This window comes from Triturus cristatus, chromosome 2_1 (assembly GCF_964204655.1).
Source record: "Triturus cristatus chromosome 2_1, aTriCri1.1, whole genome shotgun sequence".
In the NCBI taxonomy this organism is placed as follows: Eukaryota; Metazoa; Chordata; class Amphibia; order Caudata; family Salamandridae; genus Triturus; species Triturus cristatus.
Window position 1 is genome coordinate 612,953,196 of NC_140581.1, and position 24,381 is coordinate 612,977,576.

Consider the following 24,381-nt stretch of genomic DNA (forward strand, 5'->3'; position numbering starts at 1 on the left):
GGTACCATAGTGTAGGAAGCTGGCTCTGTATATACTATACCAAAGTGAGTTATAGTGTGCACAGAGTACAGTGGAACCCCAAAGGTAGGCAGAGGTAAATTTAGATAGAACCTTACTCTCTATTTATGGTAGTGTGGTCGAGCAGTAAGTCAGCATCAGAGGACAGTGTTAAGCATTTGTTGTTCACATTCAGTCAGCAAATGAATTCACACACTCAAAGACAACTTCAGACCAATTGTTTTTGTATATAAATATTCTTTTAGTTATTTTATATACTAAAACCAAACAAGCCTGGCACAGGTAAGCGATAAATACTTTACAGTAGCAATGCAATTGAAATACAGTTTGAATGATAATTGTATATGCACTTTGGTTTGGTTTACAGTATAAATGCAGAGAAATTCAATACTTAGTAAATGAAGTACATAGACTTGAATAGGCTTGTTAGTAAATAGCAGGTAAGTAACTTTTGAGATTACTAGGCTTACACAAAGTAGTATACCTAGATACTACTCTGGGATATTTCCTGAAAACAGGCGAGTAAAAGTATTTTTGTTAAATCGTACAATTTTTAAGATTTTCTTTAGGTTTCAAAGCGCCACACTTTTCAGGAAAAAGTGTCAATATTATCCTAACGAGGAAAGGAATATGCTACTTACCAGTATGCATCTGTTCTTGGCATGTAGAGCTGCAGAGTTGTACACTTAGCATAGATCGCCATCTGGTGTTGGGCCCGGATGTTTGCAGTTTGTTTTTCTTCTTGGACAGTCTTTGGAAGTCACGAGTTTGGTGACTCCTCCTTCGGTCCGTACTGCGCATGGGCTTCGGCTCCATCCTCAGATTGTTTTTCGCCAACAGGGAAATGATGGAGCGTAGTAATAACAGTGAGAAACCCATGTGTTGTATCTAAATAAGATGTACTGGAACGGATACAGGTAGCCGGGGAGGCGGGTGGGCGTGTACAACTCTGCAGCTCTACATGCCAAGAACAGATGCATACTGGTAAGTAGCATATTCCGTTCGAGGCATATGAGCTGCAGATTGTACACTTAGCATAGATTATATAGCAGTACCCAACCCTAGCGGCGACCACCGGTATCCGTTGCAGCTGTTTGAAAAAGTGTCTTTAGTACAGCCTGGCCCACCCTAGCTTGCTGCTTGGAATGCACATCTACACAGTAGTGTTTTGTGAAGGTGTGCGGTGTAGACCATGTGGCTGCCTTGCAGATGTCATCTAAGGGTATATTCCCTAGAAAAGCCATAGAAGCCCCTAACTTTCTTGTAGAGTGGGCTTTAGGGGGAACAGATAATGTTCTCTTTGCCTTTTGATAGCAAATTTGTATGCATTTTACAATCCACCTAGCTATCCCTGATTTTGAAATGGGGTTGCCTTTATGTGGTGGAGAGAAGGAAACGAACAATTGTTTAGTCTTCCTGAAGGGTTGCGTTCTTTGTAGGTAGTATAGCAACGCCCTTTTTACATCAAGCGTGTGCAAGGCCCTTTCTGCAACAGATTGGGGTTGCGAAAAGAAGACAGGTAATTCCACTGATTGATTGAGGTGGAAGGGGGAAATGACTTTGGGCAGAAACTTCGGATTTGTGCGAAGTATGACCTTGCTGTGATGCATTTGTATGTAGGGTTCCTGTATGGTGAACGCCTGTATTTCACCAACCCTTCTAAGGGAGGTGATAGCTACAAGGAAAGCTGTTTTCCAGGTGAGAAACTGTAGCTCACATTTGTGCATTGGTTCGAAGGGCGGACCCATTAGACGTGTAAGAACCAAATTTAGATTCCATACAGGGGAAGGTGGTGCCCTGGGAGGAATTACTCGTTTAAGGCCTTCCATGAAGGCTTTAATAGCGGGCACTCTGAAGAGTGATAAATGCTGCCTGTTTTGTAGATAAGCAGCGATCGCTGCTAGGTGTAGGCGTATGGATGAATATGCCAGGTTACACCTGTGAAGATGGAGCAGATAGCATATTATGTGCTGTATGGATGCATCTAGAGGGTTGATTGTATTGTTACGGCAGTAAATTACGAATCTTTTCCACTTTGCGGCATAGCATGCTCTAGTGGTAGGGCGTCTGGCTTCCATGATGATGTTCATGCAATCAGGGGGAAGGTTAAGGTATCCGAATTCTAGGATTTCAGGAGCCAGATCGCCAGGTTGAGCTGAGCTGGGTCCGGGTGCCTGATTTCTCCATGGTTCTGGGTTAGGAGGCATGGGGATAGATGCAATTTTTGATGTGGTACCACTGACAGTTGTAGTAGCGTGGTGTACCACGGCTGCCTGGCCCACGTCGGAGCTACCAGAATGAGTGTGAGGGAGTGCTGTTGTAGCTTCCTGACCACTAATGGAATTAGTGGGAGAGGTGGAAAGGCGTATGCAAATCTGCCTGACCAGTTCATCCATATCGCATTGCCCTTGGACAATGGGTGTGGGTATCTGGCGGCGAAGCTTGGGCATTTTTTGTTTTCGTGGGTGGCGAAGAGGTCTATCTGAGGATGCCCCCACTGTTGGAAGAATGGGTGAAGAACTTGTGGATGCAGTTCCCATTCGTGTAGTTGTTGTGTTTGTCTGCTGAGCAGATCTGCCATGGTGTTTTGTACGCCTGGAACGTGCTGTGCCAGGAGGAAGATGTTTTGGGGAATTGCCCATCTCCATATGCTCTGGGCTAAGCGGGAGAGCTGGGGAGAGTGTGTCCCCCCCTGTTTTTGTATATAATACATCGCAGTCATATTGTCTGTGTGAATGAGGACTGCTTTGCCCGAAATCTGTTTTTGGAAAGATTTTAGGGCTAGAAAAATCGCCAAGAGCTCCAGGTGGTTGATGTGGAGCGATTTTTGCTGTGGCGTCCATAGACCTTGCATGGTGAGGTGTAGGAGGTGCGCTCCCCAGCCGGAGAGCGATGCGTCCGCTGTTAGAATCACCTGAGGAACCGGGTCCAGGAACGGCCGCCCTTTGGAAAGGTTTGTGGTGTTCCACCACTGCAGAGAGTGATGTGTGCGGCCGTCCACCAACACCAGATCCGTCAGCTGACCCTGGGCCTGGTTCCACTGTTGTGCTAGGCACTCTTGAAGTGGACGCATGTGGAGTCTTGCATGGGGCACTATGAAGATGCAAGACGCCATCATTCCTATGAGCTTCATAAACACTCTTGCTGGAAGAGAGTGTTGAGGAAGGAATGTTTTGCGTAAGGCTTGAATGCTTGTGATTCTGGCTGAGTTTGGATAGGCAATACCCTTGGAGGTGTCTATAGTGGCCCCGAGATATTGCTTTGTGTGAGATGGTATGAGGTGGGACTTTTGGTAGTTCACCGTGAAGCCTAGCTGGGGGAGCAGTTGGATGGTGCTGTTTGTATGCTGCACACATTGGTCGTAGGACGCGGCTTTTATCAGCCAGTCGTCCAGGTAAGGGAAGACGTGAATGTGTTGACGTCTGAGGTGTGCTGCTACTACTGCTAGGCATTTGGTAAACACCCGCGGTCACCGCACCCCCGAAGGGGAGAACCGTGAATTGGTAATGTTGCCCGTCCACCACGAACCTGAGGTATTTCCTGTGAGAGGGGTGTATTGGAATGTGAAAGTATGCGTCTTTCAGATCCAAGGTTGTGAGAAAGTCTCCCTGGCAGAGGAGTGGGAGGACTTGCTGTAGGGTGAAAATGGTCTGAGTGTATGTAGGCATTTAGAGGCCGGAGGTCGAGAATGGGTCTGAGGGTCCCGTCTTTCTTTGGTATTAAGAAATATAGGGAGTAGACCCCTAGATTTTGTTGATTGACGGGGACCTGCTCTATAGCGTGTTTTTGGAGGAGTGAGAGTACCTCTTGTTTGAGCAGTGTGGAATGTTCTTGAGACATTGGACGGTGCCTTGGTGGGATATTGGGTGGGGTAGATGTTAGTTCGAGACAGTACCCTGACCGAATGATTTGGGTTACCCATTTGTCCGATGTTATGGACTCCCATACGTGGATAAAGTTTTGTAGTCTGCCCCCGACCGGAGTGGAATGGTCTGGGGGGAGCGGAGGGGAGTCATTGTGCGGGGGGGGTGGCAGAACGGGTGTTGTTGGTTTTGCCCCTGCCCTTATTGTTGTTACCCCTGTAACCACCTCTCTGATTGCCCTTTGAAAAGGTATTTTGAGGAGGGGACTTGTAGGAGGTAGAGGCGTTATCGGTGGAGGAGCCTCTGCCTGTGCCACGAAAGGACGAGCGTCGAAAGGAACGTTTGGAGGCTTGTGTTTGGAGTGCCCCCATAGACTTTGCTGTGTCTGTGTCTTTCTTCATCTTTTCGAGCGCTTCGTCTACCTTTGGCCCAAAGAGTGTTTCCTGGTCAAAGGGGTGATTGAGTATGGATGCCTGGACTTCAGGCTTGAAACCTGAGATCCTGAGCCAGGCGTGGCGACGAAGCAGGACACTGGTATTTATGGCCCTAGAAGCAGTGTCGGCTGCATCGAGGGCACACTTAATGGAGGTGTTTGTAATTAGTTTACCCTCCTGTATCAGGTCATGAGCCTTGTGCTTATATTTTTCTGGAAGGTGCTGCATAAGAGCCTCTAGTTCGTCATAGTGTGCTCTATCATATCGCGCAAGCAGTGCTTGTGTGTTTGCAATGCGCCACATGTTTGCAGCTTGGGAGGCGGTGCGTTTACCAGACGCGTCCAGAAGTTTAGATTCTTTGTCTGGCGGTGGGGCATCTCCTGAGGATTGGGAGTTAGCCCGCTTTCTAGCTGTGGAGACAACTAGGGAATCTAGGGGAGCAGGGCCCTTGATGTAAGCAGGGTCTGTGGGTGCCGCCTTATACTTCTTCTCTATTCTAGGGTTCAGTACTCTGGCTCTGACAGGGTCTTTGAACACCTCTGTAGCGTGCTTGGTGACACCCTTAAGCATGGGTAAAATGGAAGTGGATTTGTCTTGTATATCAAATGTATCCAGTAGGAAGTCTTCTTCTACTGGTTCACTGTGCATGTCCACCCCATGGTAGTGTGCTGCTCTCTGCACTAAATGGTGAAACCCTAAGGAGTCCTCTGGAGGAGACGGTCTTGATGGGTATAAGTCGTCCTGAGGTACATTGGGTATATCAGGGTTATTGTAATCCTCCCATGGATCTGGGGTCCCTGGTGGAGTGGGATCCATTGGGGCGTCCGCCGGGTAATTGTCCGGATCCCCATCATCCGGATCTGGGGATGGGGTCGGATCGTAGTGAGGTACAGGTGGCGGAGACCTGTGAGGTGGAGGTGGTGGAGGAGGTGGAGGGGGTAGGGGAGGCGGTAGTGGGGAGGGCACTCTGAGGGGAGAAGTAGCAGAGTCCTTCCTTTTGGGTGGAGGAGGAGGAGCAGGAGCATCAAGGCGTCTTTTCTTGGTAGTTAAAGTCAAAAGCCCAGTTTTAGGATCTTTGGACAAAGTCTTTTGTAAAGGGTCTGGTGTAAACAGAGCCAATGGTGTCGAGTCGTCTGTCGGCACCGGTGATTTCGGAACCGGGGGTTTCGATGGTCTGTGTGCGCCATGCTTTTTTGAGGTCTCCGGGTGTTTCGGCGTCGAATGATGTTTCGGCGCCGGAGCATCGGTGCCGACAGATTTGTGTTTGTGTTTGGTCGGCACCGAGTGTCCAGGCTTCAGCACCGGTGGTTTCGGAGTCGAGCTGGATTTTGCAGTCTTCGGTGCCGGATGCTGTTTTTCGGCACCGGGTGTCGGCTGGCTCGATCCCGAGCTGCCATGAGACTTTGGGAGCTTCGACACCGGGCCCGAAGGTGGGGTGATCGAAGTTTTGGTTTTGGTTTTGCCCAGGCCGGCAGGCGAGGGAGTAACCTGAGTCTCTTTGGTTTTCGGTGTGGGGGTAGGAGGGGGCATATTACTCACGGCCCGCTGCGCTGGTGTAATGTCCTCCACGTCGGAGTCGTCGGCCTCGGAAGCGCTGACGACGTCTTCCTCCTGCTCGGTGTGTGTTTGCCCCGAAGCTTCGGCGTCGTCTCCGAAGATGTCCGGTGGAGCTGCGGAGGATGAGTGCGCCATGGTGCGTCGAGCTCTTCGATCTCGGATGGTCTTCTTCGATCGAAAAGACTTGCAGGCGGGGCAGTCTCTAGTCTCGTGTTCCGGAGAGAGGCAAAGGTTACACACCTGATGGAGGTCGGTGTGGGGAAATTTAGACCCACATTTTGGGCACTTTTTGAACGGAGTCCTTTCCATCGGCCGGGACCGGAGTCGCGGAGGGCCCGAAGGCCGGTGTCGATGAACGGGATGGAGAAAGTGCCGCTTCGAGAGATGAAGATGATGAAGGAACTCGAAGAATCGAGGATTTTCCGTCGAGGCTGGAACCGTAGAAGTTCGAAGCCGGAGCACGAAGTATCACATCCGAGCCCGATGGCGGAAAAAAACAATCTGAGGATGGAGCCGAAGCCCATGCGCAGTACGGACCGAAGGAGGAGTCACCAAACTCGTGACTTCCAAAGACTGTCCAAGAAGAAAAACAAACTGCAAACATCCGGGCCCAACACCAGATGGCGATCTATGCTAAGTGTACAATCTGCAGCTCATATGCTTCGAACATATGGTTATCGTTTTTTAGGTAAATATTCGGTAGTGGGAGTTGAGGTTCTGGGGGTAGACGCAGGGGTCCCCCAGGGTAGGTGATGCACTCTTGTTACACCCTCAGCGGCACTAGAGCAGCTGGGTGCAGAGTGTGGAGGCCCAATGTTATCCAATGGGGGATAGGGGGCCTCCGGTTTGTGGCTGCTGACGAGCAGGCCACAGGGTTGTGGGAGCCAAGCTTCTGGACTTCAGCTCAGGGCAGATGGGGAAACAATTTAGCACCAAAGGTTCACCCTCAGCCGCACTAGGGCGGCCGGGTGCAGGGTGCTGTTTCGACGTTGGATGCCCTGTTGTTTCCAATGGAGAACCTCCGGTTTGCGAAAGCTCTACAGGCAGGGAGACAAAGGACTTCTGGGTGCTACCACCACTTTGAGAGATAAGTTGGGAAGTTCGTGGTTGGTTAAGCACCGTTGGTTTGGGCACATGCCATGGGGGGTCGGGTGCAGGGGTGCCTTTTGGGGTCGGATCTTCTTACCAGCTCCTGGTTGCGGTTAGAGGGGCCTTCTGGATTTAGACAACAGGCGTCGGCTGGAGGCTTGAGGCAGGTCTGGGGTCACCGGATCTCGGTTCAGGATCGCCGGGGTGGTCTCCTCGTGGTGTTTGCCCACTCGAGCTCGGTTCGTGGAGGGCGGGTGCAGAGTGGGGCCTATTTGCGGTTTCCGGCTGCTGCCAGAGTTTGCATTTGAACAAATCCGATGTTCACGGGAGAAGCAGTCTTTGGAAGTGAAGGAAGGAAGGCAGGTCCTCCGGGGTTTTTGAGGTTGCTGGCTGCAGGACAAACCGGGATTTCGCAGGAGCAGGTTCGACGGGGAGACAGGCCAGTGGGTCTAGGGCCAAGTCAGTGGGTGTCTTCCTCTTGTTAGCTGCTGCACAGCAGTTCGGTCCTTTTTCTTTTCTTCTTGTGTCTTGTCTGGCTCTGAGAAAGCAAGGTTCAGGGGTGCCCCTAAATACTAGATTTAGGGGTGTTACAGGTAGGTAAAAGGCAGGGACCAATGGGTCCCTTCCCTGGGGTGGGTACACCCCCTATTATGCCACCCTCCAGTGGGAGGGGGCATGTGCCTGTCCCTGGTTCGCTAAGTCCCCCCATCTTCAAGATGGCATGGACAGAGTTGTGCTTCACCTCGCCTCCCCCACCTGAGGGGTGGAGTTGGCAGAGGTGGGCGCACCTCTCTTACTCACTGGTTTTTACTGCCGGTTCTCCTGCCCCAAGTGGGGGTTAGAACCAGTGGGGACCAGTTGCTGAAAGCAACAATTAGCCTGAGAAAGCTCACAAAGGCGGCAAGCCTATGAAGCTTCCCCTTCGTGAACCCTGACCATCCCGGGGGAGGAGGCTTGGCAACTCGTCCCAGGATGTGCATTGTTTCAAGCCCCTGAGAGCAGCAGACTCTCGACCCATGGGTCCAGAAACATGTCTGGTGGTGACAGCTAAAAGCAGCCACTCAGCATGGACACTAATTGTAGGTTAGTTTTCAGCGTGTGTGCATTTTTCATTAAAACCCACACTTTAATGTGCTGAGAAGTTTGATACCAAACTTCTCAGTTTTCAGTGTAGCCATTATGGTGCTGTGGAGTTCGTAATGGCAAACTCCCAGCACCATACACTCTTAATGGCAGCACTGCACTTACAATGTCTATGAATGGACTTAGACACTGTAGGGGTACAGGGCTCATGCACATGTACCCTCACCACTAGTATAGTGCACCCAGCTAAAGAGGTGACTGATGTATGCCAGGGCAGTGGTTTGTAGGCATGGCACACATGGATGTGTGCCATGTCGACTCTTCACTTTATTCTGCACCAAAACACGCAGCCTGCAGAGACAGTGTGTGAGTGTCAGGGTACAGGAACTCTAAGGGTGGCACAATAAGTGCTGCAGCCCTTAAAGGCCTTCTCTAGTCAGTGCCCTGGGTACCTGTGGTACTATTTACCAGGGGCTGACCTGTGGCCAGAGATGCCAATTGGGTTTAGGCTTCAATGCAGTTTTAGGGAAAGAACATAGGCCCTGGGTACCTGACTAGCAGGAGCACAGGGCACACTCAGTCAAAGTACATCAGCAATTCAGCAAACACTGGGGGCAACCATGCAGAAAGAGGGCACTTTCTCACACCTCCCCAGAGGGAAGAGGAAATACAAAGGGACTCTAAAGGTAACTAGCCCATTGGCTACTACCTTCTAACCCCTGTAATGCTCCTAAATTGAGTATTTAGGTGCATCCCTGTTCCTCAGATTACTGACGACCTACAAAGAAGAGGACAAAGAAGAGCCATGCAAACTTGAAGACGGAAGACATCAACTGACTTGTCCCCAGCACTACAAGCCTGTCTGCAGCCCTCAAAGACCCTGCTACAGAACAGTGGCCCATCCAGCAACCTCCAGAATCCTGGGAGGACTGTCTGCCTTCTAAAAAGAATCCTGTACTCAAGTGGGCAGCAGACCTGTCCAGAAGAAAGGAATATGCTACTTACCAGTATGCATCTGTTCTTGGCATGTAGAGCTGCAGAGTTGTACACTTAGCATAGATCGCCATCTGGTGTTGGGCCCGGATGTTTGCAGTTTGTTTTTGTTCTTTGGACAGTCTTTGGAAGTCACGAGTTCGGTGACTCCTCCTTCGGTCCGTACTGCGCATGGGCTTCGGCTCCATCCTCAGATTGTTTTTTCCCGCCATCGGCCACATCTGCATCCAACGCCTACGGGCCAAGTCCAAGAGGCCCACCGGTCCAGAAAAGGCTCCACAGTGATCCTGAGAAAGAGTCCCTCGTGGATTGACCCCTTCCGGACTCTACGTCGACGCCTGCAGCCTCTGAACTATGATCCCGCGCCCCCGATGCGACCTCACTGGTAAGCTGACTTCCGACGCCCAAGGAAACCTGTGAACCCAGAGCCCCTGGGCCTTGGGGAGAGCTACCAACAGAGTTCCAACACTCCAGCACACCCCAACGTACCTGTGCAGCTGTAGGTTTCTTAGGTCTGCAGCCTTTTTCCGAACCTCTCCCGGACAGACTCCTCATTACCACGACCCAGATATTAGGTGCTCATGCGACGTCCTGATGATGACCTTAAATTGCCAGACGTCGAAACATTGTTGACAATAGACCTATTTAGACTTCTCTTACACTGTATAAAATAACTTTAAGGAGACATACGTCTTTTTATGTTTGATGCACATTTTCTCCTTCCTCCTTTATCACCTATCACTTCACCCCTCTTCAATTAAGTGTGAGTACTGAATCTTCATTATAACACTAAAAAAAGCATAGGATTAAAGTATGCGATGAATGCACAAGTTACTACTTGTGTAACAATATATCTGTACGAGACATTAGTAAGTGATAGATTCCTTACCTTAGAATATTCCCCAGGCGTCAGTCTGGATGCGGAAAGTTTTCTGCTTAGCAGTACCCAGGCGCGCCTGTAGACGGCGCCGGGCTGCTTCGTGCCCGTCACCGGCATCGTGCGCGCCGGGATGACGTCACGGAGGCTACTTAGGCACTACCCATGAGCGCTGACATCAGTTCTGTACACAACTTTCCACGCCGAAACGCAGAGTCATGCGAGAAACTGACCTTTGGTGCATAAAACTAGGGCCCTAAAAGGGGATGACCTTAACCCTAGTAATCAGTTCGCAGAACGGGGAAGATGGGTGGGGCGGTAAGGAATCTATCACTAACTAATGTCTCTTACAGATATATCGTTACACAAGTAGTAACTTGTGCATCTAAAAGAGACACGTTAGTGATAGATTCCTTACCTTCGAATAGATATCCCAGCAATACCAACCCCGGTGGTGGGTCTGTGAACAAGATTACACCAAAAAGTCCCGGAGCACAGAACTGCCAAAGAAGCCATCTCTCCGGACCGGACTGTCAAGGCAGTAGTGCTTGGTAAACTTGTGCAGCGAGGCCCAATAAGCTGCCTGACAAAAATCCTGCAAGGGGACACCGCGTCCCAATTTAGTAGTGGCTGCAGTTGCCCTGGTCGAATGGGCATGCAGACCCACAGGAGGCTCCTTCTTGGCCAAGGAGTAACATGCTTTGATGCACAGAACGACCCACCGGGAGATGGTCCGTTTGTGCCCCGCCCGACATCTTTTAGCGCCCACGTAGCCAACAAAGAGCTGATCATCCACCCGGAACTGCGGTGTACGCTGCAGATCGAATGCAAGCGCATGTTTAGGGTCCAGACGGTGGAGCCGCTCCTCTTCACGTGAAGGATGCGGAGGCGGAAAAAAAGATGGGCAATGAGATGGTCTGCCCGATGTGGAAGGGTGTGACAACCTTTGGCAAGAAAGAAGGACGTGTCCATAGAAACCACCTTGTCCAGATGAACAGAAAAGAAAGGAGGTTTGGAAGAAAGAGCCTGGAGCTCACTCACTCTCCTGGCAGAGGTGATAGCTACCAGGAAAGCCGTCTTGAGAGTAAGAAGGCGTAAGGGACAGTTATGAAGGGGCTCAAAGGGAGCGCACATCAGACAAGACCAGATTCAAGTCCCACTGAGGCATTATGAAGGGCACAGGTGGGAACGTATGCGTAATGCCCTTAAGAAAACGGTTAACAACCGGGGACTTACAAAGAGAAGGCTGATCAGGAAGCCATAGGAAGGCAGAGATAGCTGAAAGATAACCTTTAAGAGTGCCCAGAGCAGAGCCCTGCTGGGCCAAAGAAAGACGGAACAGGAGAACCTCAGAAAGAGGGGCAGAAAGGGGATCCACAGTCTTAGTTGTGCACCATGCCACCAATCTGTTCCACCTACAGGCGTACACCGTTTTAGCGGAGGGACGCCTGGCTGCCAGGATGACATCACAGACTTTGGGAGGCAGGTCGAAAGGTGTCAAATGTCGCTGCTCAATCTCCAAGCATGGAGGTGGAGGCTGGACAGGTTCGGGTGGAGGACCGTACCCTGCTGCTGCGACAGAAGATCCTCCCGAAGAGGCAGACAGATCGGGGGATCGATGCTCATACTGAGAAGCTTGGGATACCATACTCTTCGAGCCCAGTCCGGAGCCACAAGAATAACGTGGGCCAAGTCGCGCCTGATCTTCTTCAGCACTCTGGGTAGCAGTGGTATAGGCAGAAAGGCGTACAACAGACCGCAACTCCACTCGAGGCGAAAAGAGTCTCCAAGCGAGTGCCGCCTTGGAAATTCCAACGCGCAGAACTGATGACATTGCGCGTTCTTTTCGGTGGCAAATAGGTCTAACCAAGGCTCTCGCCACTGCTGAAAGAGAACTTGCGCCACGTCCAAGTTCAGACGCCACTCATGATCCACCATGCACAGGCGGCTGAGTTCGTCCGCACTGGCGTTCAGAGAACCTGCCAGGTGTTGAACCACCAAGGTGATGCCTTGACGTTCCAGCCACATCCAGAGGCGCAGAGCCTCCTGACGTAGGGTCCACGGCCCCACCCCGCCCTGTTTGTTGCAATACCACATGGCGGTGGTGTTGTCTGTGAACACCTGCACTACACTTCCCCAGACAGAGGGAAGGAATGTCTTCAGTGCAAGCCGGATCGCCCGCAGCTCCAGAAGGTTGATATGGAGCCGGGACTCCGCCGGAGACCAGAGACCTCTGATCTCCGCCTCTCCCATGTGGCCTCCCCAGCCCATGAGGGAAGCATCCGTCACTCCTGTGTGCTCCGGTTGGGGAAGGAAGAGGGATCTGCCATTGACCCAATCGTGATTCGTGAGCCACCACTGCAATTGCTGTGCAGTGCCCTCCGAGATCTGTACATGATCGGACAGGTTGCCCTGATGCTGCAAACTGAAAATGCTCCTGGCCTACCGTGAACTGCAGGTAACGTCGGTGGGCCGGCAGGACGGGAATGTGAAAATAAGAGTCCTGCAAGTCCAATGCTACCATCCAGTCTCCAGGGTCCAGGGCAGAAAGGACCTGAGCCAGAGTAAGCATCTTGAACTTCTCCTTCTGGAGGAAGCGATTGACGTCCCGGGGGTTTAAGATAGAGCGCAGGCCCCCCCCTTGTCCTTCTTGGGGACCAGAAAGTAGTGGGAATAGCAGCCACTCCCTACTTCCTGATGGGGAACGTACTCGATGGCCCCCTTGGGCAGGAGGGCCGTGACTTCCTGACAGAGAAGAGCCAAATGATCCACCGACATGCGGTGGTACCGAGGTGGCATGGCTGGAGGGGAGGAAAGAAAGGGGAGCGAGTAAGCGTGGCAGATTATCTGCCGCACCCACTTGTCTGACGTAATCTCGTGGTGGCGGTGAACCCTGCCACCCACTGGCGTGGGGTGCCCCCTGAAGCTTGGATTAGGAAGGTTTCGAGGCAGAAGCAGCGGGGGTGGTAGTGGACTGCCCCGCACGCTGGTTACCAGATCCGCCCCTGCGGAATCCACTTCCGGGGCTCGCTGAGGCTGGTTCTGCACAGGCTTGCTGGAAGAGCGCGCCTGGGTACCCCTGCCCTGGCCACAAAAGGAACGAAACCCCGTTGTGGCAGGAGTTTGAGGAAAGACCCAAAGACTTGGCCGTGGCACAAGAGTCTTTAAAGCACTCCAGGGCATTGTCAGCCTTATCACGAAAGAGGCGGGAGCCATCGAAGGGCATGTCCATGAGCGGGCCCTGGACATCAGGTGAGAAGCCAGTGGAACGCAGCCAGGCGTGGCGCCGCAACGCCACCGTCGTGGAAATTGCCATGCCCAACGAATCAGCTGTGTCCAAACCACACCTGATGGCAAACTTCGCCGCATCCGTGCCCTCCGCAATTGCTTGGGAAAGGACAGCCTGGACCTCCTCAGAGCACTGAGGCAGAACCTCCGTCACCGAATCCCACACCGTGTGGGAGTAACGGCCCAACAAGCAGGCGGTATTAACCGATCTCAACCCAAAACTGGCTGAGGAGAACAACCTCTTGCCATATTGGTCCAGCCTCTAAGAGTCCTTATCCGGCGGAGCCGAGGGAAAGGCACTCTGCGATGTCGAGGTCTGAATGACGAGGCTCTCAGGCGTGGGGTGAGTGGTCAAGAAGGCAGGATCACCAGGTGCCGGGCGATGACGCCTAGCAACGTTCTTATCCATCGGCACCCCCGAGGCATCCGCAACATAGTACCCAAGAGGACTTTGGTAAGGGCCTCATTGAAAGGTAGCAGCGGCTCCAACGACGTAGACGCCGTCTGGAGCACCTCCGTAAGAAGGTTGGTCTTAAGGGCCACCGTAGGGAGGTCGAGGTGGAGAGCCTCCGCGGCTCTACACAGCACCATAGTATGGGAAGGCCCCTCCTCCATAGTAGGGGTAGGCGAGGCAAACCCCAGGTCGGAAGACACATCAAGTTCACCCGCATCTTGAAGGTCATCCCCCCAATCCTGCTCGGAGTCACACTGCTGCGCAAGGGGGTCCTCGGAGCTGTCCCAGTCCTCATCCGGCTCCAGGGTAAAAGGAGCCGGTCGCAGCGGCGGGACCGGAGCCGGAGAGGGGCCCAGCGGCGCCGGGAGTGGCGCCGGCTGGGGCCGCACCGAAGCCCCATCCCAATGAGTATCCCAGGTCGGAACGAAATGTTCTGAGAACCGAGGCAGGTGCGGGATAAACGGCACCTAGTGCGGCGCCTGTGGCTGAGCCGGGGGCAGCGCTGGGGCCGGAGCCAAGGGCAGCCAGCGGTGTTGCACCTTGTGGCAACGGGGCCGGAGCCGTGGGCGCTGGATCCAGTAGCTACGGGGCTGGCGCCGGAGGCGGTGCCGTCGGGTCAACAGGATCTGGAAACTGGGCCCGCAGGCGCACCGGCGGGAGCCCGAGGCCTAAACAGGCGGTCGAAGGGAGCAAGAAACTCTTGCCGCTGTTTGGGAGTTGCCGACGGAACCGGGTAGAGCGGGTAGGCCGCGGGACTCCCAGGTGTTACACGCTCCTCTACCTGTACTATTCTAAAGCCCTCCTCACACACTACCATTCCCAGAATGCATCATTAAGGTAGTTAGTCTGGTGTACCGCCCCGATACCTCTCGAAGAGACATCATTGGTCAACAAGATCACATGGGATGAGAGTCTGTTTAAATGGAAGCACCGCCTTGCTATCAGTGCTTGGCTTACGAAGCTTTTGTGTTGGTAAACCTCGCTGGATTCTTGTTTCCCTGGATATCGTCTGAATATCGCCTTGATACTTTGTTGCCCCGGACCTTGCCTGTATCACGCCTCGTGACCCTGTCTCCCTAGATAGCTGGAATATTCCGCCTCGGTATTCCCTGAGGAAATTCCTGCCTTGCTCCCTGGACGCCGACTTCATCAAGCACCGAGCGGAACAGGAGCCCCTCCCCTCCCGTGAGCGCTGTCGAAGCGCGCTTGCTGCTGACTGCAATCTCTTCGCTCAGCACCCTCTTCCGTACCTGGTTCTCCTTCGCGGCCCGGATTCTTCTGACCGGACAGTCCTTTGTTGCACGGAGTCATCACCACCCGCTGCTACGGGTACGTTACACGCACCGATTGCGTGTTCCTTTTTTTTTTGTTCTTTTTTTTGGTTTTTGAACTTTGTGAACTTTATCTTGGAATCTATTGTAACCTCGTTTTTCGCCGCCCTGCTCACAGCGGACTTCAAACACCCTGAGACTTCCCCTAACGAAGCTTGACTCTATTTACTGTGTAGATTCAGCACAGTGTGTGCCCTTTACTTTCCGAACCACGTCCAAGAAGTATTGGAGGACTCTTTCGTGCTTTGGCTTTCCTTAAAGCTACAAGTACTTTGTTTTGTTTGGCCACATTGAATCTTCGAACTTTATTGATATATTCAGTTATCTTTGCCTACAGTACACAAGAGAAAGAGTCCACGGCTGTCAAGAAAATACGTAGGCATCATCCTGTTCTGCTTTCGAGAAGGTTGGGGAGGTACACACTCTCTATAGACACACTCTTTATAGACTCAACTTTGGTGTACATTCTCTGCAGTATAACTCACTTGGTGTAACCGTGTCTTCTGTCTTCTCTCCCCGTTTATTATTTTGTATCTCCTGCAGTACTGCCTTTGCCTTCCCTGCATCTTCACTGTGAGCGAGTTTCGCCTCCCTGGTGGGCTTCCCTGACACCCTTCTTCCTGGTCCCGGATCTTCCTTGGAGTACTATTCATCTGCTAGTAGTTACTTCCTGTAGATGTTTATACTCTAAAGGAGATTGGAAATCCTGTTCTTCGCTCCCGTGGATGTTGGCAGTCTTGGGCCCGCACAAGTAAGATTGGCACAAGAGTGACACCAGGCTCCAGACGAGCCGCAGGGACGGAGGCCCTGTCCCCCACATCCACCTCCGGAGAGCAACGGGGGGACGTCGGAGAGCGAACGCGTTTCTTCGACTTCTTCTTATGGCGTCTCTTACCGGAATCTGAAGGTGAAGACTTAAGAGTCCGAGGGGCGACGGCAGCGGTCCCGCGAGCGGTCCCTAGACCCGGAGCGGCAGCGAGAGGAGTGCCGGACCTCCAGCAACTTCCGGCGCCGCTCCCGCAATGCCTTCAGGGCCATGGCACGGCAGTCCCGACAATCCCTGGAGTCGTGGTCGGTCTTCAGGCAGTAGAGGCAGACATCATGGGGGTCCGCCACCGACATATTACGGTGGCACGACCCGCAAGGCTTAAAGTTGTGCATCAAGAGACAAGAGGAGAAGACAAAAAGTCTCAAAAAGTGTTCAAAAATTTACCGAGATACGTGCTCAATCCGGATCTGCGCTTTTGCCGCGGAAAAAGAAAAAACTGACGTCAGCGTGCATGGGTGGCGCCTAAGAAGCCTCCGTGACGTCATCCCGGCGCGCATGACGCCGGTGATGGGGGCGGAGCTGCACGGTGCTGCCTACTGGCGTGCAGGGGTACTGCTAAGCAGAAAACTTTCCGGATCCAGACTGACGCCTGGGGAATATTCTAAGGTAAGGAATTTATCACTAACGTGTCTTTTAGATATATTAATTGCAATGCATTATTGATTACCTGCATGGTTCTTCCTCGCCGTGGTAAACTGATAATGTTTTGTTTTCAACTACTGATGACATATCGCTGTTCTATTGCGACTGATGCCCATGTGAACCAACATTTTTCATGGTATACTTGAAGCATTAACTTTCAGCAATAATTTGAAAGTGCCAACATTTGTGAGGGATCCAGTCTGGCAGCTGGGACAAGGCAGCTCTTAGAAGTAATCAAAAGTGTGTAGACAGTAGAAACAGTTTCAAAAGGGGGAAACGTGATGGTTTGTATGAGGGACACTTCTCCCAATGATGTAAGCTGTATTCTTTAGTGGACTATTCCTTACTGGAAGAACATTCCAGGTTCTTCCAATTTCAGAACCTGTACTGTTCTAGTTTTCTGTGACGGTAGTAGGGTGGGATCTATAGTCCGGGAATGGAACCTTTCAGGAGCACCATTTCCTTTGGAGGGCACTCAAATGGCGCAAAGCATATTTGAATTATAGGTGCTGATTCAGTGGTGGTGAGATCTCATTGATGCTGCAGACGAAGGAGTATAAAGAGGAGAGTGAGGACCAACTCTCTGAAACCGTGCTAGAACCAGCCGGTGTGGGATTAGCTCAGAGTGGGGGCTCTTCGTGCAAGGAGAACACGTTCAGAGTAAATATCACCAGGCACTAGCTTTGAAGAGAACAATCTAGTGGGCACTGCAATAAGCACAGAGTGCACAATGATACCCCAGCCCTGTGGTGTGCATTCTAAAATGGGAAATCAACTAGGAGTGGGTCTTCAAGTGACGTCATCTGAACTCCAACAGTGTGGTCCTACAGGGCAGTGGAGTCATTAAAGGGTTATTTCCACACCAATTCCTGATCCACTTAGATACTACAGTAACTACTAATGAACAGTGGTATAATGCTTAGGTACATTGGTGCCACTCAGGAGAATAACGCATGTATTTGTACATAAAGCCACTTATCTGGAAGACGGTGCTGTAATGTGAGGAGAACCACCAACCTCCCCAAAATAGCGACCAAACCAAATATAAAAAGAAATCCTCAGCACACGTCATAGGTGTATCAACAATTCATTAAGTGCACGATGTAAGCACAAATTATACACAAGTTATTTCAATTCTTATTTTCTTTCTTTATTCTTTTGGTCTTGCTTCAGACGGCCAATACGTGTTTTGTCGCTTACAAAGGGAAATCAGAGGTCTGAGGATTTCTTTGTGAGCTACTATAGTACTGGCTGGTTCTGAACATAAATAAGCCTCCAAATCTTACTGCTATATAATGGCCTTTGAGCGACTCCACTAGAAAGTTGACAATAATGATGTACTGAAGATGATGGCTGTTGAGACGAAGCTAAGGTCTCAAGCCAGATGGGTTTCGAAGTGGAATACTCTGTGCAGAATAGGACATGCTGGTTGTAGGACATACAAGCACAGACTGTTGCTAAAGAAGCTGGATAGAGAAGAGTACTGGCCATTTGATGAAGAGCCCCGGTGTGACCTTGATGTTCATCGAGCCACGAAGAACAGTACGCTGATGCATCAGGAAAGCAGACCTTTCTTTGTGTTAGCCTTAACACTGAAGATAAAGAGAGTAGAATTGCAAAAACTCTGGATAGTATTTGGCAATCTTGGAGCACAAGCCCGCATATTGTATTCCTGGGAACTTAGCGTAACTGAAAGAGAGAAGGTTTCGGTCTGCAAGCTGAAGCGATAATGAAGTGACGGTATGAGATGAGGACTAAGGCTGAGGACTAAAGATTGCCTCACAATGATGAACGCCATGTATCAATGCCCCTTTTTTTTGCTACCATTTTGTTGTGGTTTCTCCAATCTTGCTGTGGTAAATCGCTGACACCTGCACTTGGGCAGATATTCTCTATTATCTTCATGTGTCTGCTCACTCTCCTGGATACTTTATTATATTTATCTATTTGCATTGCTAGAATGATGGACGAAGTTGAAAACAAAAAATTTTAAGAGGTAAAAAAAGAACTGAAGACATCATTAATATCTCATGATGGTGAATTTACTCAACAGACACAAATACAATCAATAGATTGAAAATTAAGAAGAACGTTTCCCTCCCCATTGAGTAGACAGATGCAAGTGCTTCTCCAGTAGTTAAGGAACAACCAAAAATCACTCTGATACCCATCCTAACTGAAAATATTACATGCATCAGAAAATGTTATTTTACAATAAAAAGTCTGTTAAAAGTACCTGCTTAGCACATTTCCTCATTCTTGGAAGCAGGTACATTTCTTCAAGCTCCTTCTGTCGTTCCTCCTCTTCTAGGCGTTCACGCTGATCCTGTGGAATGATGTCTTCCCACTGCTTCGAATTTGAATTCTGCTCTGCATCTACTATGTCATTTTCTTCCATGGTAGAAAAGTTAGCCACCTAGTGATCAAAACAAACTTCATCATACAGCTGTACATGTTCTAAACTTTAATGAAGTATTATGTAAATTTAGCGTGCTTCAGTTTCCTTATGCACATTTTAGATTAAAATAGAACAGAAGAATATCATGTCAAATTCACAATAAAACGTCAGAGATTTAGAGGAAACACCAGGGGTTCTTAACCTTTTGGATTCTGTTAACTGCCACCGAATCACTAGTGGAAGCCAGGACACAGCCTAATAAATTTCCTATGATTTTAATCTTAATACAATACACAAAAATAGGAAAACAAGTATACATGAAACAAATACATAAATGAGAAAATATTGAATTCAAAAAAATAAATATACAAAATTCAAAATTATAATGGACAGGTTAAAGCTTTTCTTTGTTAAATTTGATGTTATTTCTAAAACTCAAAGAAACATGCTAAGCTCTCGTATATCACTGTCTTTTTAGCTTGTAGTGCATGCTCTGTTTGTTGTCTGCATGTCCCAATACTTCAAATGAGGCCACCAATCATCTATATGACATTCTGTTTACTGTCTCTGTACTTCTCCCACAAATCAAGATAAAGACTCCTACTTAATTTTTCAGCTTCAAATGTCAACTTCCTTCACATTTACATAGTGTTTTAAAATGTTCAATTTTACATTTTGCTTTTTATGGATACAAACTTCATTAACCTGCACTATTATTTATTATTAGTTTTTCAACCATTTGTGTAGCACCTGAGGTTCTGGCATGGACACCCAGGGATCCACGGTCTACAGGTCAAAAACCTCAGCTCTAGATGATAACCCCACTAATGAAAGAACCAGCCTTCGGGTTTCAGTCCTGTTTAGTCAGAGATTAAAAGTAAAGGATAGAAAAAGCAAGTAAGAGATTAACACCCATAACACCACAACTGATAAAGACTGTATAAGGCCAGGTTCAATGTTTGGCCAAATCACTGTATCCAACTGCACAAGGACTCAGCTAGGGTACTCACGTAGTCGGAATAGTCAAGTAGAGGGTAATGCATTGTAACAAATTGCCTCCGTTTGACATGGTCACCCCCACTTTTTACCCTAGTACTGAAGCTTTTGGTCTGAAAGGGCAGTGGGTCCCTGCAAAACAGCCCCAAGTGCTAGTGCTCTTTCCCTAAAATGTGGCCCCAGGACAGGAGGGTAAAGTAGATAATACCTCACTCTATTTGTGGTAGTGTGGGCGAGCGGTAAGGCTATATCAGAGGGTAAAGTATTATCTACTTAAGCCTCTGCCTACCTTTAGGGATCCACTGGACTCTGTGCACACTATACCTTAATTTGGTATAGCATACACAGAGTTAGCTTACTACATTGGTGGCAGCAGTGGAATGCACTGGACTTTGTGCACACTATACCTTACTTTGGTATAGCATATACAGAGCCAGCTTCCTAAATTGGTGGATCAGCTGTGCATTTGTTGGACTGACTTGGTCAACACCTGATCACATGACAGAACTCCTAAATTGTCTTTAGAATTCCAATTTCTTTTAACTGACCACTTTTTCTAAATGAGGAAAGTGAGAAAGTCACACTGAGGGGCACTCCTTTGGGAAATGTTCACTGCTAACTGCAGGGACAGACTCCTGACCCTTACAGGGGCAGATGCTGGGTCTTATGACCTCATCAAGAACACTGAGGGCTTGGGCTCACAACTGGAGAATATAGGATTAGATTCAGGGGGGTCCCAAAACCAGTCCTGGATTTACTTCTTAGACTACTCAGACTGCTAGATGGATGGTTAACTGGAAATAATGTGCATGATTTCAATGGACTTTACAATCTTTTTATGAAAGAACACATTTTGAGTAATTGCACTAATGAGAAGTTACATCCACATCTGGTAGACCTAGGTCTAATTTCTCCCCAAGAATTGGGAAAGAAGGCAGACACTGGGTCAAGACTAAGGTAACAAAAACAGCCACTGGGGGTGACCAAAAGAAAGGGGTTTCCAAACCTCCCCAGGGGAAAGGGGGTGAGAAACACAAAGACAAAAATCCAGAGTCTTCTAAAGGGCCCCAAAAACCTGCTGAGGATGGTGGGTCCCAAGACTCTTCCAAGTCCAATGGTACGTACAAAAGGAAGACCTTTGATCCCCAGAAGGCCAGGTGTTTCAACTGTAAGAAGTTGGCACACTTAACTGGAAATGCTACTTTTCCTAACAAAAAGCCACTGTACGAAGTTGACTGTATTTACTATACCAAAGTAAGTTATAGTGTGCCCAGTCCAGCGGAACCCCAAATAGAGGCATAGGTAAAATAGATAATACCTTACCCTCTATTTGTGGAAGTGTGGGCGAGCAGTAAGGCTTTATTAGAGGGTAGGGTTAAGCATTTATTGTATACACTCAGGCAAGAAATGTCGTCTCACATTCACAGACTGACTCAGACCAATGTGTTTGTATAAAAGAACAAGTTATTTACTTTTGGTAAGGTTTTTGTGGTGGATACAGGATCTGCCTGTGGATTCCTCACCTTTTGGATTACCCCTTGTGCTAGTATTCCACGGAAATATTTTCCTAGCTCTCCCACATGGACGAGGATGTCACAATGGCACGGCACCGCTCACAACTCCGTATGACGTCACCGGAGTCATAAGAGGACCTGGTCGGTGTGCTTATGTCAGTTCCACCCATTTTGTCTGTGCCCTCAAGGCGAACGGGTGGACCGACAACATTTTGTAAGTATACACAGTATACAATATGTACACGAAAACACACAGTATATAGGTAAGGAGGAAAAGCTAAAACCAAAGCATTTCCAATTACAACAAACAGTATAGTAAGTAAATGACATAGAAAAACACAATGTCATACAATGAAAACCTATTCGGTATACGTATGTGGACAACGGGGAGGAGGGTGGGACAGTGAGCAATCCACAGGCAGATACTGTATCCACCAGAAAAATCGTTACCAGAGATAAGTAACTTGTTCTTCTGAGGGGTACATCTGCCCATGGATTCCTCACCTTTTGGATTGAATCCCACAGCAGTCCTACTCCCAGAGGAGGGTGTCCACCCAATCATACCAAAAAGTCTCTGCAACACAGATCGTGCAAAATGGCCATCCCGCCTCATATCAGAATGCAAGCAATAATGCTTCACAAAAGTGTGGAGGAAGGCCCATGTTGCAGGCTTACGAATGTCCACTACAGGGACGCCACTTGCCAAAGCAGATGTAGAAGACTTTGCTTTAGTAGAATGAGCTCCGATATTTCAGTTGGTTCCTTCTTCGCCAGGGCATAGCATATCTTGATACACAAGATGATCCACCTGGGCAGCATTCTCTTGTGGACGGCTTTGCCCTTCACCTTCCCCACATAGCATACAAAGAGCTAGTCGTCAAACCTTGAGTCCCTGATCCTATCTAGGTAGAAGCTGACCGCCAACCAAGGGTCCAGGCTGTGAAGTCTCTCCTCCTCCTTGGAAGGGTGAGGGGGAGGATAGAAAGTAGGTAAAGTGACAGATTGCCCTAGGTGGAAGGGAGTGACCACCTTAGACAGGAAAGCAGCTCTGGCACTAAGAACCATAGTTTCCGCATGAAATTAGGTAAATGGAGGCTAGGAGTTAAGAGCCTGTAGCTCACATACCCTTGTTGCTGAGATGATAGCCACCAGAAAAATAGTCTTAAACGAAAGCAGCCCTCAAAGGGCAACTATGAAGAGGTGCAAAAGGAGACCCCATCAGAAATCCAAGTACTAAATTCAAATCCCACTGAGGCATTATGAAGGAAGTGGGAGGAAACCTATTGGTGAGGCCCTTAATCAACCTCATGACAATGGGAGACCTAAATTAAGATGGCTGGTTGGGCAAACTAAGGAAGGCTGACAAAGCCGACAAGTAGCCCTTAACCGTCCCCACAGCACAACCGTGCTGGGTCAAGGTAAGGGAAAACTAAGTACATCCGATATATGAGCCTTTAAAGGATCAATGGATCGCTATCCACACCACTGCACAAACCTAGCCCATCTAGAGGAATAAACAGGTTTGGTGGATTGTCTCCTGGATGATAAAATAACATCCACCACATCCGGTGGGAGAGAGAAAGAGCTCACACTGCCCCGTTCACTCTCCAGGTATGAAGATGCAGAATCTGGAGGTGGGGGCGTAGAACCTGCCCCTGCGACTACGAGAGGTGGTCTGCCCTGAGAGGGTGACACAGCGGAAGGTGCAATGAGAGGTGAAGATCTGTGTAGCACACCCTTCTTGGCCAATTCGGGGCAATCAATATAACTTGGTGGCCTTCTTGGCGAATCTTCCTCAGAACCCGAGGAATCAAGGGTATGGTACAAAATGCGCAAAGAAGCTGAAAGCTCCAATCCAGTTGTAACGCGTCCCCCAATGCTCCCCGCATTGGATACTGGAGACTGCAGAACGACGTGCAGTGCACGTTCTCCTGAGTGGCGAACAAGTCCACCTGAGGAGACCCCCACAACCTGATGATGCGGTGAATCACCTCCGGAAGAAGCCTCCACTTGTGGTCGGCTGAGTACTGCCGACTGAGACTTTGCGCACGCACGTTCAACACCCCGGCCAGATGATGTGCAATTACGCAAATCTGCTGCTGCAGTGTCTCTGGAGATTCTGACCATCTCCCAGAGATCTCAATTGTGCTGATACCACTGCCTGCGGAGAGACCACTGGAGTGCCGTCATGTGCCAGTGTGCATGGTTGACCAACAGTATGCAAGAAATTAACAGACCAAGTTGGCGTAGGACCTTCAGGAATAGAACCACCTCTCCATCTTGAAACAAAAGAATCAATTCCTGAATGATTAGAATCCTCTGGGTAGGTGGGAAAGCTCAATACACAATAGTGTCCAGTACTGCCCCTATGAACAGGTTGTGCTGAGAAGGCACCAGGTGAAATGGGGGTACATTTATCGAGAAACCCAAATCGAACAACAGCCGCTTTGTTACTTGCAGATAAATGCAGCACCAACCTTGGCGACTTTGCCTTGAGCTGCCAGTTGTCCATATAGGGAAAAACAGGAACCCAGACCTTGTGAGTTGAGCTGCTACCACCGCCATCACCTCTGACAAGACCCGTGGCATGCATGGACGTCCGAACGGAAGACCGCAAACTGGTAGTGTTGAGAACCGACCATAAAACGGAGATACTTCCAATGCGACTTCATAATGGGAATATGGAAAAATGCATCCTGCAAATCAATCAACACCATCCAGTCTTCCTCCTGCAAGAACCTGAGCCAGGGACAAAATCAGGATCTTTTACTGCTTGAGGTAAAAGTTCATGATCCTGAGGTCTGGGATTGGCTTCAACCGACCATTCTTCTTGGGGGATCAAGAAATACTGGGAGTAGCACCCCTGACTCCATTCCCACTCTGGAACCACCTCTATCGCACTTCTCTGTGGTAAGGCAAGAACCTCCTGCTGCAAGAGCAGCAGATGGACCTCCGAACACCAGCCCAGGCGAGGAGGGTAAGGAGGTGGAAACTCTTGGAACGACCCATTTTCTA

At 49.6% G+C, this 24,381-nt stretch overlaps 1 protein-coding gene across 3 annotated transcripts in view; it reads right to left on the reverse strand.

Annotated features, from left to right (window-relative positions):
• The window catches only part of CHD1 (chromodomain helicase DNA binding protein 1), a 1,484,343-nt gene that overhangs the window by 704,480 nt on the left and 755,482 nt on the right, over nucleotides 1-24,381 (reverse strand). For all 3 annotated transcript variants that reach the window (XM_085632544.1, XM_085632543.1, XM_085632545.1), the window contains one exon: nucleotides 18,695-18,874. In XM_085632544.1, coding sequence (XP_085488670.1) covers nucleotides 18,695-18,874 — 180 coding nt within the window. The remainder of the gene's footprint in view (nucleotides 1-18,694; nucleotides 18,875-24,381) is intronic.